The 15,923-nt window shown below is 33.4% G+C and overlaps 1 protein-coding gene across 1 annotated transcript in view; it reads left to right on the plus strand.

Annotated features, from left to right (window-relative positions):
* Positions 1-917: 917 nt before the first annotated feature.
* LOC112692006 (serine/threonine-protein kinase 33-like) overlaps positions 918-15,923 on the plus strand; it is a 45,238-nt gene continuing 30,232 nt past the window's right edge. The window contains exon 1 of the mRNA XM_025566509.1: positions 918-1,741. Within this exon, the coding sequence (XP_025422294.1) occupies positions 1,473-1,741 (269 nt within the window). The 5' untranslated portion in view covers positions 918-1,472. The remainder of the gene's footprint in view (positions 1,742-15,923) is intronic.

Consider the following 15,923-nt stretch of genomic DNA (forward strand, 5'->3'; position numbering starts at 1 on the left):
CTGATAAACTCGTGATTTTGTGTATCCACATAAGAAAAAATCACACGACGTGGAGTCGCAAGATCGAGCTTTGGCCACGCAACGAAATTAGTCTGCCCGGGAACTTCTCACGCAGCGGAGGGATTGTTTTTCTTGAAGTGTAACAAGTCTTATTGTAACCATACAAAATTACCTACTGAGCTCAGTAATTTTTTTCGGCCTTATTTGGACCAAATGAACATCAAAAATGTTTAATATCAATTTGTCGCACTTCAAAAGCTTGTATAAGGCAACACCTCTGAGTATGAATATTATTACCATTATTATATTGTACACATTGTACTGTTATTTATTATCATGAAATATGATTCCTACATAAAGACGTACACACAATATTCAAAAGGTAGCACACATTTATAAGTATTACGGTACATCTGTACGGCTGTAAATATATATGTTAAAAATATTAATCCTTCGTCTGTACACTTATTTTTTGGGACGTTGTTTGAACACTGGGTCATAAATAGTACAAAAAACACTTAGGAAAAATCTGAAAATATTTACATTTACTGAGGGTTGTTCTTTAAGATCCTGAAGTTTGTTTTACGATTAATTGCATTAGTCATATTGTAAAAGTGACGAAATTGTGAAAAAAAAAAATTCATTCTCGAAATTTCGGTCGTGTCATAAAAAACTTAGTGTACAGACGAAGGGTTGGATAAATCCGTGATAAAATTGAGGGGGCGGGGTGGTCATCACGTGGTCCCCTACCCGTAAATCCGTCCCTGCGACGTCGCGTCGTGCGCGCGCGTACGAAACGTTACGTTGCCCGCGCGGTGAACGATACGCGCACGATTCGTCGTCGGAGCTGCCCCGCGCGGACATCCGCCGTATCCAGGTCGCGGTTCTCCCACCGGAGAGCCAAAGACGTCCGCCGCCGATCGGACCGCGCGCGGGCAGTGCGTTTGCGAACGCGATCAACAGCAGTCGACGGTCCGCGCGGACGACGTGATGTCGTTGATGGTCAGACACACGATAACCGTTGCAGGCACTTGGTACAAATAGTCCGGTAGTTCGATCACGTTTACGCGGTAAATTTTTTTCGTTTTCTATTCTCTCTCTCTCTTTCCGCCAATCGTTTCGATTCCGTACCGTTCGTGTACGTCGAATTCGGATATATTTTCACTAGTAACTGCACGCGCGCGTGTTTTATAGACGTCTCCGAGTTCGTGCGTTCGATTGTCGTCATTATTATTACTATTATTATTATTATTATTATCGTCGTCGTCGAATTACTATCCTCCTTGTGATTTCCCCGAGTTCTGCATTGGGTCTCCAGGACATCCGCCGCTGTTGTTTTCGAGATACCCGGTTTTCGGTTTTCCGTCGAGGATCGTACGTCCGGTCGAGATAAATCTTTTCGAGCGCTCGTACACACGTTTGCATTCGTCCACCGAGCGATCGGTGTCGATACACGCCAAGTCCGTGCAATTATGTTGATATACCCGACGGCGGGCAGCGGGGCGATCAGTAGCCGAATGAACGCGTCGGGTGGCGGACAGAAAGGCGGCAGGGCCGCGGCAAAGGGCGCCGTGCAGCGCAAGGCTGAAGCCAACAAGACCAAGAGCAAGCAGACGGTGCTGTGGAAGCACACGGACATTGAACAGGGAGTGGTTGTGGTCGACGAGAAACAGCTCATGCGGCTGGTCAAGACAGAGCCCATCGAAAATTACTACCGTCTGGACAACGAACCGTTCGCCAAGTGAGTTTTTCACAACGATAATATTTAAATAGATACTTTTATTGAAATACGATCCGTAAATGTAACCATTAGATGTTACCGTTTACTGCAAAACATCAATAGACGTATTATGATGTGTCCTACAACAATGTTGTACGGTTTTGTAATTTAAAAGTTTCCCATTGACGCATGCAATCTAAGTTTCCTGATTGTGACGAAGAAACATTCAATTAGTTTATTTGAACTTACATTTATAATTCATTAAACTCCTATTAACAGAATAATCCCAATAATTATCATCACCTTGTAGATAATTATCATCCCTTTACTAGATTTTATTTAGTTTCTACAATATTTCAAGATTTTAATTATGGTTAAAAGTCGACTAATTTTAACTAGTCACGACTAATTTTAAGTAATTTTTTGTTTAAAATTTTAATATTATACATCTTTTACATATATATATATTATATAAATGGGGTACACTATTCATTTTAATTTATTGTAATAAAAAATAGCTGAAGTATTGCTTGAAATTTGTACAATATTATTATAAATTTAATTTACTTTTATTGCACAGGGTTTTATGATAAATAGTTTGAAAGTAACACAACGACATATCTGCATAATACATATGATTGAATACTTTCAGTTTTCCTTGATTTTTTAACCATTATTATTATTATTTTTTTTTTTTAATTGCGATCATAATTGAATAGGATAATTAAACATTCAAATACCTATGATAATTATAGCGTATTAACAAGACGTTTTAATAATTTTATGTTTTGAAATGTTAAAGTTGTTTTGTATTCAAAATATGAGTACATGAGTACATAATTTAAACATTTATATTTATAATATATATTTACGATAACGATTACTGATGTCTTGTTAAGATATATTAAAATGGTAATTGGACATTATTATTCCATTTTTAATACTTGATGTTAATTTTTAATCGCAAACAAATTTGCATGAGCATTATGGGTATTAATTTTTTTTAGTTTCTGAAAAAGATCAGTGAAGTTATTGCAGTAGGTTTAACAATGTATTTTTTTTCAACTTCACGTTCTGGCCGTAGTGTAAATTTCACAATTATATTCGTTACTATCCGTGTTTACCACCTGAAAAAAATATGTACTTGTATTCTTGTTTTTATCAAAGAACTCAAATGTTTATAATTTTTTTCTTTTTGTTATTTTTTATCGACATTTTATTATTATATACTCCGCTGGACTAATTGTTTGTTATGGGATTCGAACGCTGCTTTTTTTCTGTTTTTTTCTCTTTCTTGCCTTCCGTCCGTGTCGGACACACGACTGACATGCCGAGGACGAAACCCTCAATACTTTATTGCGAACACGTAGCAGGCCAGTATAGTTATGTATGCACGGCTCGATCTCGGCGGCAGATCCATCCATCGTCGCTACCTCTTTGGTAATTAACGAAAAACAAGTATACCGGATTATTATGTGCAAGGATGAAATATATATCGTAGTGTAATGTTTATATATATAATGAGTACACGCACGCGCGTACTTGAATACACAACGACCTTGGCTTTTCCTGCCTCGTGCCACGCGAAACCAGGGATTCACCCCGGTGACCATCATGCGTCGAATTAATTTTACGTTATATAAGTGATTTTTAATTAATATAGCTAAATATTAAACCGTTAACCTTTTTTTTTATTATATGATATTTATGAAGAAAAAAATTCTTTTCACGATACAATTTAGTTTTACTCACCTTTTTGTAATAATATGAACATACATTTTCTTAAAAATACAATAATTGATTTTAATTTTTAAATATATCCTTTTTACTTACATTATTGTTACGGGTACAATTATGAGTAATTAAAATTAGTTATTTTATTGGGTTTAAAACCGAATTAAATGAGCGAAACTTTTTGTTTTTGTTTCATATTTCGTTAAAAGTTAAGCATTAAGTTAAACTGAATTTTCACTAATCATAGGTATCTAACGTTGATTTGTGGATCCATATAAGTCTAAAAACCATTTATTGAGAAAGGTTGCATTGTATTATTCGCACAGCATGTAATTCCAATGATTTTACGGATGTCGGTCCAAATTCGGTTGTTATCCCCAGTGGCTTGCGGTGGCGCGCATACATGTCAATGTCCTTACCGACGTCTATAGAAGTCTATGGAACGGTCGGGCTAATCGATCTTGACGGAAAACACCTCGCTCAGAACTACACGTAATGATAGTATACGTCACTTGGTCGCCGTCGAATTTGGATTACAGAGGAATCGTCATTAATTTAATTAGAGCATCCGATTTTATTGTTTCGGACCTCACCTCAACGCATGCTTATGAATCAGCATACGTATATATGCTGTATATTTACCTCGGGGTGCAACGGTGTAATAGGAAGTGAAGTCTATATGTGGCGAGGAGAAAAAGAAATTAAATTAAAAAAAAAAAAAAACTCCCCGGAGCAATGTCGTCGAGTGTAATCATAATATATTTATAATAATCGTATTATGATAATTGTAATCATTACTACTATTATATTATTATGTACCAGTTCCTGGAAAACGCTACTACGGTTCGTCCTTGCAATGAAAACCCGATTCACCTCGTTATGACCGCAAGACAGTTTATCGCAAAAACAAAACGAGAGCATCGAATAGTATAATATAATGACCGCACGATGAATATTATCGCTAGGACATTACTACGCACAAGAATATAATGTATACGTATCGAATAGCATAACATATTATGTATATATCAGTTATCTATTCTAGTATGGACGCGCAATACCCTCGAGCGCACGTGTGCGGAAGCTGTACCGTGGCAATGCGTGGTGTATTGATAGAACATGGGTCTGAAAGTCTAAAAGTAGGGAACCAAGATTTATTGGAGGGGCGTGTACTTACATATACAAATATTGTCATGGCGTACACGACGATTATTTGTCCTTATTAGCCTTCAATGGCACATACTTGAGCATCATTACTGCAACAGAAGGATCTGATACAAAATGAAAAAATAACTAATCGGGATAACTCGATGTATAATTGATTCAAACGATTCCATGAGCGAACTTTAACCGTCATTATTATTGTTATTATTATTACTATTAATTTTATTTGTTCGTATCATTGAGCATTTCATACTGGATTCCGATAAATGTGCACTTCTTCCAGTGTTCCAAGAACAATATTCCATTTGATCCGAGCAACGACCACTATAATATTAATATATTAATAATATACCCACCCGTCGTCTCTACCACAAACTACGAACGCATTAGATATACGTATAATATACCTACACGGATGGAAATAAAATAACGTCTTGTATACTACTTGTAAATGTATAATATTTACGCCCTCGGCCGTTTATGTGAATAATAACAATATTGTTAAAACACGGCTAGGACGAGCAAATCAATCCTGACAGTTGTAATGTAGTGGCTAATGTCGTCGCACACACACGCATGTATATATATATATATATATATATGTATATATATATATATATATATATATATGTAAAATAATATACGTGGCACAGTGATCGTCCTACACGTTGTACCAATATAATCCAAACGGTTATATCTGTCCGTCGTACGTATTTTAAAGAGAAAACTTTTTTTTCCTTCGATGTTTAACATATTATCTTTCCGGGACGACGCTAACGGGTTTTTTCGTTCGTTTATTACATACGCAATTCGAGAGTTTCACGCGAGTTCGCGGTATATGTGCATGTGATGTGTATGCATGTGTTTTTGATCATCTCCTTGTGTGTTGGTAGTTTTAAGTTGAGGTATAAGACCAAAATCAATTTGTTAAGACCCGAGGCTCAATAGTGTTTATGGTTATCGCGTAAGGTTGGATTTATTTGTATACATTTGAAAGCAATCTGGTCAGCATTCCAATAATGATTTGGAAATGAATCGCACAAACATTTTATGAAAATATTAAAACGAATAATACGTAAAATATTTAAATATAACCAACAACGATGCACCGAGCATGGAAAAATTCCAATATACCACCAAATTAAACGCTTACATTATGTTTGGTTGAAATATTACTGTTAACTAAAATATCAAAAACAAATAAAAATAATCGTCAACGTTTGTGAAATGACAATCGATTATAAATTTATAGAAATTTAAAAAAAGTGTACTACAAGTCTTTATGAGGAAAAAAATATCGCTGTCAAAGCTTTCAATTTTACCGAAGGATAAAAAATCTTTTACGTTCATAACTTTACATAAAACATAAGATTACTATAGTTAATATCGTTCTACACAAAATTGAATAAAACGACGAGACTCGGTTGGACCAAATTAAAATTTATATTTTCGTTAATACAAGAAAAATTTCTAGTAAAATCTCAGTCTGATTTTCGTCATCTTCACATACACGACCTTCTGTTACACGTAAATTAGGTTTTCCACGAGGAATGCAGCGTAGCGTCGAGATATCGCAGATATGATTATATTATAATATATTCATCGATTGGCGCTCGTGTGGATTGTTTTATTTTATTTTTGTTCGCGCGTGCCGCGAATCGCGTACAAACAGGCGCGCGTGATCGTTAACGCTAATGGGGACGTCGACCAATGACTCTCGTGTTTTTCTTGCTGTTCCCGTACACATTGTCCTGTACACGGTTGACAATTTACTATAAAACAACAGTACACCATGTGTCGCGTACAACTAAGGAATACGAAGAAATTATCGAAATTCGTGTTGGGCGACAAATCTTAATGGAAAAATCGATTCACCGGTGGTAATGTTGAATCGGGCTGACGCTAGAACAAAAACAAACGTGTATACGTGGAAATCATCGAGGAAATCGTATAAATCATAAAATCTGCAGTGCATCGACGGCGTAATCCAATATATCGTTGTGTATCACGATTTATGACGTTTGTAAAATAATACATAGGTACGCCGAACGCGTTCCCACATTCGTTTTCCGACAAACTACCCGACACTACTGATGCATTATATACCCGGATTCGTGTGCATGTGTATTCGTGACTGACACATTATTCTAACGTTTCAAATTTTTTGTCGAGCGAATTTTCGTGGGGGCTGTTACAAGGGTACGTTATGCGCTCCACGGCTATACTATGTCAAATATGTAATCGTATCCCTCATTTCCCCGACGATACATTTTTTTATCGCCTCGAATTCGTTTCAGTACACCCGTTCGGTGGTTTCAGTTGTTCGATTTCGAACTCAAGTCGCTCTTCGTATATAGGCACAAACACTTATTGAACCTCGACGAATTTTTTCGATTCTACGTTGGAGACTTTAATTTACTAGTATTATTCACAACTGTCGAGGAATTAAAATCCATGAGTTCCTGCTTATCCGCATTTATGATGTATGTTCTATGACGGAATAAAGAACCTTTTTTAGGACAAGTGTCAAATTTGTCCAATCAAGGTTTTGAAAATCGTTCACGTACTCAAAGGTAATTAGATTTTCCATGAATAAAAATTACAGATTAATTACATTGTTTTTATTAAGTAGGTAAATTTTTTGGTAATTTTATAAATTATGTTTTATTAAATATCCCTAAATTTGGGGTTATATTCAATTATTTTATGCTATTTTGTAGAGGATAAAGTTTTGATGTCAGGAGTGTACTTTGTTATTTTTAGTGAAACACAAGCATCAATTTCGTTATTAATTTAATTAATTTGGTCGGTTAAAGCATTTTTTCCCTTCAATTTAATTAAATTCTTTATGAAGAATACATTTTCACAGGCATAAGTAGAAAGAAAAATTGAAAGTATAAAGAATATTATAATTTTTGAAATGTATACATTTGTTTCTTTGAATTTCTTATAAATAAAATGTTGTGAATAGCAAACAAAATGTTTGGATGAAATTTTTCAATTTTTTCGCGTGCCATTAAAATTTGGTCAATGTGCAATAATTTCGCCATCCCCTAGTTTATAATCTAGCCTCCAGAAAGGTAAATGAGATATTGGAGATTTTTTCGTGTTTTTCGGAATCTTTTAATTTTAGAGATAACTAAACATTTTCACGATAAATTTCTTCTTGACAAGCGAACGGACTTATCAGTCAGTATAGTTGGATGTATAATAATAATATTTGAATTTTATCAAATGCATATAGATGTAAACTCCTGCAAATTTTTTTTTACAGTAGGTGCTTAAATAATTATAAAATATTTATGATTCTGATCGGTTCTGAAAATATATTAAAATAGCACTTGACAATGGCTGTTATTTGTTTAGATTGGAAATGGATAATCATTAAACAAATATATTGTAACTCATCGTTCATTATTTCTCAGTGCATTAATCGAGTGACAATGGTGACTAAACATTTTGACAGCGCATCAATTAGACTTCAAATTTTCTAAAAATTCTGTTTTTGACAATCAATATTTAGAAATCGAAATCGTTGTTATATTATACTTACTCGTTTTTTGTGGCAAAGAAATGTCAAAAATTATCATAATTTCATTGATTTCTACATCAGTTTTGTTCGACTCGATGTTGTCATTTTTTTTTTCTTACATTTTGGACGTGTACGTTTACTGGAGCGTGACGAATAATCCAGAATGATCGAATTTTACATGCCGACTCTGTGTGGTGGGCGATTTCTTAGCAACGCGCTGCAATACTATTTCGACGCCACCAAATACGTAAAAATTCAATTATTATTTTATAATACCATGCCGACTTCGGTAGTTGGAATGCCGTTGCGTAGTTGTTGATGTCGTTGACGAGCATAGTATTTATTTGCTTACTTCGTCGGCATTGAAAATACTGTAGATGAATGTCTTGACTGTGTGTGTGTATATTATCAGCAGTAACTCGTTAATAATGAGACCGACTGTCCTGAATTCTTGCGTAAGATTGGATGGAGAGTCCTTTATTTGTCCCTACCTTAGTTGGTATAAAAAACTAATTATCGACTTACAGTGGCCTTATGGTGCGTCATAATATAATCGAATTGTAACAATTAAACTGCTACATACGAACTCCACGGAATACAATGTTATAAACAATAAAAAAAATTAGTAGAGTTATGCATAATTGAACTATTATGAAATCGAATCATAGAGTAGCTCACAAAAATGTAGTTAGTTCGGTAGATTACAGAAAATATATTTAATTATATAAGCGATAGCAAAACATTTTTGCTTTTTTTCCAAACTCAATACATTGTTTTAAATCTTAATTCATCAACTTCTGAATTACCAAGTCGGACGCATGTACACAGCGCCTATAGAATTATTTATTGTGATAAGTACTTAAGTTTATGCGCGGCAAGTTTATTGTTATGATTCATGTCCTACGGCACTCTAACCGTCGTCCAATACAAGGGAAACTTTGATGATGCCAATTACGAATTACGAAGTTTTGAACATGACGATGTGAACAATATTACATAACAATAATATTATTGTACTGTTCATCAAAAAGACATGACAAATAATACTAGGAAACTATACGATGGAGTTTTCGTAGAGAAAAGGGGGGACCGTTCCGTCCGCGAATATTTCGAATTCAAAATGCGTGCATAATTTTACGCGCAAAAACAGAGAGTATATTTTATTTATCATATTATTTATTTATGATATTACCATAAATTTCAGTTCGCAAACTAGATATCATTGTACATTACGGTTATAAATCACGTGTGCATGTACACAGTTCTCACGCCCATTTTTTTGTTTTGGCCGCTGGTGAAAAAAACCTCTGCCACGGGAGTGTCTCCGTTGTCGTCGGTGCGGGTCGGCGGCACATGTGTCATTATATGGTCATAATAATAGAAATTATTTGAATCTTCCTTTGTTTATGAGTTGTATTTGACTGATTATCTTATTTTAGTTCGTAAATTTACAATTCTTCAATTAAAAAAAACTGTTAACATTAAAACCGTAACATTTTTTCCCCTCCAATTCATTGATAATAATAATAATAATTTATGATCATGTTTGCGGCAGAAGAAAACGTAGTAAATATATCTACAATGACTGCAACTGGTGTGTACCTAAAAATCAATGGATATCTGACTAAATAATTAACGTTTGCGCGAAAAAAATATAATATATCGTTTCGTTTTTTAAAGTTAGTTTAACAGTCCTAATAACACTTATGTGTATGGTATTGTTATAAAATGAGAGAAATATTCAGTATGTAAAAGTGTCTTTTGGTCAGTTTAGATACGGGAAAAATAAACATTTATATGAAATATAAATGTATTATGTGCTATCTTTCTTTTTTTTTATTTTTTTTTTTTTATTATTGAAGAAAAATATATTTACAATCTATTGCTAGTGAATAATAAGTAAGTGCGATACTATTTTTCTTATTTAATATTTTGTATTGGAAATTTTTAAACATTGTATGTATGGCATGTGTATGCAAATATAATCGAAATTTACATTAGAGGTATTGTCATGGGTATATTGATCCAGTATGGTATGAATAATAAAAATTGCACAAAGTTATTACTATTTGGTAGATCATATTGAACTGGCCATTATCAGAATTTTTCATAAATCATAATTCTATAGAAAGTTAAATTTATTTAAGGATAAAAAAAAAAAAATTCCGATATTTTAAAATATTAGGAAATAAAAATTTAAAAACATAAAAATGCTTGCTAAAAGTTTCTTTTTGTTAAAAAAAAAAATTAAAATATCTATATTTACAATGTGTACATTACAACGATAGCAGTTTTTTTCCATTACAATTTTAACGCTTGATAAATATTTTCTAATTAGGTAGAATAATGATTGATGTAAAAAAAAAAAAAGGTTTTTAAAGGAAAATTGAGTTTTCGCTCTTACTAGATTTTTCCCCGTCCACGACGATATACCGCGTACGTGGTAACAGTCACCACATAAGTGGGTAAATCTACTGTCCGCGAAACGTTTACGCGACACGCGTTCATGATGTTATTATGATATTACGGTTTTTAATAGTTTTGTTTGTTCCTACGTCGTCGTCGTCGTCATGGGCGCCCACGTTCATCGAGTTGGATTTTCGACAACATAAATTACACGCCGCGGCTATCCGTCGGGTGGCGAATGTGCGCAACCAATACGATCCCGTGTACGTTTAACATTTTTGCGGTGACAACCGCCGAAACGGTTAAGTGTTAGGTTGGCTTTTAGTACCTAAAACGAGTACCAACCGCTGGACCGCGTCGACTTTCGAAACCACACTGGGTTCAGGATTATCCGCCGCCGACTACCGGAACAACGAACAATATTATCGTTATTTACTACATTAATATTTAATAACGTGTGTGTGTGTGTGTGTGTGTGTGTGTGTGTGGATTATTGTCGTTATTATTGTAAGGAAAAACGCTGGACCGTGTGGAAACCGCAACGGGCCTAACCCCGCCATATAATATCACTAATAATGATTCATTATCATAGCAATAAATAGTAATAACGTTAGACGAATGCCCACAATAATATACGTATGCGCCCACGCGTGATCTACAAATTGTTTAATAATATTATTTCATTTCTCTTTTTTCAATCATAAATTATCATTACTATTATTGTTGGTCGTTGGTCGGCGCTACTGTCAGAAAAAAAAAAAAAGAAAAAAACCATCGTCCACTGCCAATTCGTGTCGAAACATTTATTTTTACACAGTTCAATTAATTTTTCCGGCGTTATTTATTGTTGTTCACTGCCGTTTACGTGCAACGAATATAATTACTTTTTACCCTTTATATACTAAGCATTTGCTATTGGATTTTCGTTCCACTGATCCTGCGTGAGTCCGGGTTCGTGGTAATAACTTGGACAAATGTGAAACCAAATGGAATATAGTGGAAATAAAGTTTATTTATTTATACGATTTCTCGTTATTCATACGAGCAGACGAATCACGAGATATGTATTTTATTAGCAGGTATATTCCTTTGAGACGAATATTAGCATATCGCCGCTGTATCCTTGTATACGTATTTTATTTTCACATGTCGAAAACGTACAAAATCTTACTGAATAATCAAAACATATTCCGCGGGATACGATTGCAAAACATCAAAGACGGAGACGTTTTTTTCTTGATTTATTGTTGAACGCTGCAGCACGATGATACGTTGACAGTTAGATAACAAGATATGATGGTGGTGCAATGCTTCGTTTTCGATGCATTAAAATTAAATGCTGTAAACCGATCGTCGAAAACGGTCGCTTAAATATTTACATAAGAAAATAACGTCATATTTTAAACGTACTCGTTAACCTATTGATCATAAGATAATAAAAACAACAGCCCCCGTCACATGCGTCGTCCACGGTCAACCGGTCCTATGATATATCGATTACGGAGGCATGGCAAAGTGTGAACGAGAAAATGCGGAGTTCTTCGCCGAAGCTAATAATTATACCGCCACCACTACCATCACGGGACCAAAATATCCGTTGACGTGTGCGGCAAAGTAGTAAAACGAAATTATTATACCCATAAATAGTTTGATGACATTTCTTTTGAGAACGTATCTACCGCCACCGCCGCCGTCGCTAAAGGATCAAAACGATTGATATGGCTGCGCGCATACTTGAAATAAGGATATTGATCGGTAAATGGAATAAAATACGATATATAATAGACAAATGATATCCATCAGCGTTGGTTTTTTCAATGATCGTTACGGACTTAAGGTGGAAAATAATCTCGTCCAACGGACGAGCTTTATACGTTGGCTTATTATAATCTACCCTTACTGGAATATATAAAACGTGAATGCGTAAATCAGGGAATGTAACCGGACCGAAAATAACCGGTTATAGTATCGGGGACCTTGTGTTAATTGTTAACCGGAACCTCAACCGAGACCATTTTTTTCAAATGTTAAAAAAACCTAACCAAAACTGGAACATAATTTTTAAAGCTTGATATATTTCGGTTTATTTAGGTTATAATTTTTTATTTGTAAGTAAATTTATTAAAGAAATTATAATATTTGTTTGACGTTTACAGTATTATTTATTATTTAATTTATATTTTCCAAGAATATTTTATAGTATGCATAATGGAAAATATTATAATTAATTTATTAATTTCCTGCAATCCAGTCTATACGGACTATTTTTCAAAGAATTAAAAGAAGTGAAGTACCTATATAATTAATAATATATTAATAATTGATTATAGTTTATAAACTGTAATATAGCTGAGCATTCCCGAGTATTATTCAAAAATATTCAAACGAAATTATTGACTAAAGAGGATGTCGAAACTCGAAAATGTATTAAAATAGATCTAATTTTCTCCGTCATAGTTATAATGAAAACAAGTTAACTAATAACAAAGTATAAATAAATAGTGTGTAGTGTTACGATTTCATAATAATACAATTATTATGATCATAATAGAATACTAAAATAGACAGAAACGCCAACATTCGACGATATTCCAGTTCACTGTTCATTCCTGGAAATATGAAATAAAAAATATTTAATCAATCGTTTTAGAACATAATAACTAGGGAACGGATTTATATGTAATAAAAATACAGAAATATATACATATCTATGTAAGTATAATTTATAAAATATGTGCTAAAAACATCCAAATATGTAGGAAAAAATTGAATTAAAAAAAAAAAATTATAATAATTAAATTGTCAAAATGATTTGTTGCATTGAATTATTACAATATCTTTTAAATTATCAAATATTAAATGTCGCCTATTGGATCTGAAAATATTTTTAAAACGGCTAAATGATCGTTCCACATCAACCTACATGGGTTGATTAAAGCATATTTGAAGCGCATAATATCAGAAGGTGATAATTCCAAATTTTTAGAAGGTTATCTGCCACTCATTATGTCATTGATTGATTGAAAATCAATATAACTTGGAATTTTTTTCTGTAACAACATGAGTTTTCTTTTTTACAACATTTCCTATTGGTCCGTTTACAAGTTTTCATTTTGTTATCCTTGATTCGACAATTTACATATTTTCATTTAAGGACATATTTTTACTTCTAATTTTGTAAATGTATGTGCAATAAAACTAAAATTCACCGAGATGAAAATTAAATTAGTTTTTATGTTTCATTTTGCATAATATTTTGAGCTTTTCTAATAGCGATAGAAGTTACTGGATCCAAATTTGAAATAATTTCTTGTACTTTTGTACGAAGAAGACGTATGAATGATGGAATTATGAAATATGTAAAAATATGTAATTATATCAAAATATGTAAAATAAAAGTAGCATTATATTGATAGAAATGATTTAAATCATGAACATTTCTTATCGAATCTTAAATATCTCTTTTTAATAAAAATATGTATTTACATATAAATCCTTTCCCTAATAATAACTATAGGCTATAGTCGTTAGTGAATACGAAAGGTGTGACAAAATAGTTGATTTGGGTATCGTTTCTTAGTTTACATAGTAGGTATCTACTAGGTATTAGTGATTGTGTATTTGCGTCTTGTTGATAATAACTTATTACTAATAAGCAATAGGCCACATTACTGGATAAACATTATTAAATGTTATTATTATATTATTCAGATAATAATACCACCTAACTCTTATTGAATTTTCCGTATTTTACTGGCAACTGCAGGTGATAACGGTCATCGTTTATGCCACGTATTGTCACGTTTATTAAATATAATATATTTTAAATTTTTGTATTAATTATTAAATTATTGTATTATTTAATATTAAAATAATTATGGCTCGCCATACGCAGAATTCTGTGTATGGTTATTTCACGTATGACGAAATATTGAAAAAATCAAAGTGCTAAAGTTGTGGATCAACATTGACTGTAAGTATCCATTAAATTATAAATTATAGCATTTGTATTCTATACACAATACCTAGAATAGTGATGTAAATTGGCCTATTGGATTTATAGCACTACATCACCAGTACCCAAATTCTGATAATTTTTGAAGTTTGAAATGTTTACCTGTAGGTACTTACCTATAATTTTTAATTCCAAAACTTTAAAAGTAAACATTTTAATATTAAGTACATAAATGTAATTTTTGTTACGTACTATATAAAAATGAAGTTGTTTGATGTATAAATACCTATCACTGTGGGCCAAGGAAAGGCAAGCCATACTACAGATTTTCAACATCTTCAAAACGGAAAAAATAAATTAAATATAGTTATGTTATATAAGTCTCAGTCTAAATCATAACACTCTTATGATTGGAAATTATAATACATGTACAATGGTACAATGTATTCAATACTTAATACATATAGTAGGTATTAATGAAAGAAAAATAGAAATTAGTTTTAGAATTATGTTACAAAGAAAAACATTAATACGTACATAAAGTAGATAGCTATACGGTTAAAATCACTTAAAATTCTAATTTAAAAATATTTTTTGGTAACAGGTTATAACCGGTATTAACCGCAACCGTAGCCGTAACCTTAATTTTATATTTTTAAGATTTATGATTTAAACCGAAACCTCAAGATTTTTTTCTGAAAAACCTAACCGAAACTGAAACTAGAAAAAACATAAAGGTTACAATCCCTGGCGTAAATACATCGAAAGTATTCAAATGAAATGTATCCTGTAAAACGATATGGTTTTTAAAAGCAATAATTATTCGATAGACGCCTCAACTCCGATGAATTCAGTAGCCAGTTTGCTTATATTTTACATGGGCGCGTATTAACAATCGTATTACATTGCCTTTCGGGGACAAGTTCACGCGCGTCGTCGTTCGTAATAACGTGGTAAGCATTGAATATTATCATACGTCAACCCGCGTTAGGAAATCGCTGTCGGCGACGGTTTTCGCTTTATTATTTTCATTTGTGCCGCCGATGTTTTCCTTCCGTCGGAACGCCATTTATAATATAATCCGGTGCGAACACAATATATTGTGTTACATGTGAGCGGGCACATGTGAACCTAACCCGCTGCAGTGCGTGGGACCCGGACGCTCGTGGATTTGCAGAGGAGAAACCGAAAAAGAGAGAAAAAAAATAACGAAAAAATAATAATGAGCTCGCCGAAGACCACGTGCGACGACGGGTGTGTCACGGACTCGGTGTGGGTGCACAAGCCCCTCGGTGGTATCCGTTTGGCCGCGGCGGGCGTATACGCGCATAATACGTGTAAATATATTACAATAATATTATCGTACTCGTGTAGTGTCTCGGATCGTGTGCATTGCGCGGCCGTCGCAGCCT

Source organism: Sipha flava, unplaced genomic scaffold (assembly GCF_003268045.1).
Source record: "Sipha flava isolate LNK unplaced genomic scaffold, YSA_version1 69_pilon_pilon, whole genome shotgun sequence".
Taxonomy (NCBI): domain Eukaryota; kingdom Metazoa; phylum Arthropoda; class Insecta; order Hemiptera; family Aphididae; genus Sipha; species Sipha flava.